General features: G+C 35.5%; 1 protein-coding gene across 1 annotated transcript in view; it reads right to left on the reverse strand.

The window, feature by feature from the left end:
* The window catches only part of LOC110410369 (uncharacterized), a 4134-nt gene that overhangs the window by 1301 nt on the left and 1778 nt on the right, over positions 1 to 1055 (reverse strand). Inside the window, exon 2 of the mRNA XM_089782643.1 lies at positions 1 to 144. This exon is cut by the window's left edge and continues 112 nt beyond it. Within this exon, the coding sequence (XP_089638769.1) occupies positions 1 to 144 (144 nt within the window). The remainder of the gene's footprint in view (positions 145 to 1055) is intronic.

Below are 1055 nucleotides of genomic sequence, written 5' to 3' on the forward strand. Positions count from 1 at the left end.
TTCTGTCTCCTTAGTGACCATAGACGCTTCAGGAGGCTTCTTAACAACTGGCTGCACTTCTACCTGTGCCTCAGCTTCAATTTCATGTTCCTCTTCAACTTCATCATCAACTTCATCGGGGCCTTCTTCCTCACTTTCACTTTCCTGGAATGGAAAATAAAAAAAATAAACAACTACTTGATAAAAACCAAGTAATGGTAGCATTCAGAAGACATTTAAGTAGTAAAGATCAGGTTCACCATATCCTTATCACATGTTCTAGAGTCTGTTTACATTGAATGGAAATATAGTGGTAAAATATAGCTTACAAATATACTTACGACAACATTCACAACATCAAGTTAAAAGACTGGAAAGATAAACCCCCACTGCCCCCATTTCCCCTCTCTTTCTATAAACTATGGTTTGATGTTGCTCGTTGACATTTGTCATTGAGATTATAACCACTACACTGCCATTTTGCCAACTGGTGTCATTTTAATCAAGACTGACTTAATAAAGACAGTCCAGGCTGCATCCAGCAAGGAATGCAATTAATTTGGATGTAACATTTTCCCCACTAATAAATTACACTACTGTAAATATCTATTCGCATTAAAGAATCTTTTTAGGCGCTGGTCGCATATTTATCCATGTTATGTTTTAAAATTTATGTTTTAAGATCTCACAATATAATGAGCAATTTTATAAGTAACATTGCAACTGACATTTGACATCAAATGGTCTTGGATAGCCACAGAATAACCTACAATTTCAAAACAGCCTTTCCTAGACTACGGATGGAAAATTTTAATAGCGTAACATTAATTTTCACTTTAGCAAAAAATAAATTATAGCTCAGATGCAACAACGACAACAACAACAACAACAACAACAATTTAAATTCCGAAGATTCACTATGGGGAGGCATTTAATACTTTCAGCTGATACAGGAGCAGAGGATAGCACGAAGTGAACCAGCAATATATACCCACAAGAGTTTCCTCCATCCCCATATGCTGAATTTGAGCTAATGTACTGAATCCGACAAAATAAAGGACTATATCTTATACATC

This window comes from Theobroma umbraticum, unplaced genomic scaffold (genome assembly GCF_002168275.2).
Source record: "Theobroma umbraticum cultivar Fairchild unplaced genomic scaffold, ASM216827v3 scaffold_56.0, whole genome shotgun sequence".
NCBI classification, from domain to species: domain Eukaryota; kingdom Viridiplantae; phylum Streptophyta; class Magnoliopsida; order Malvales; family Malvaceae; genus Theobroma; species Theobroma umbraticum.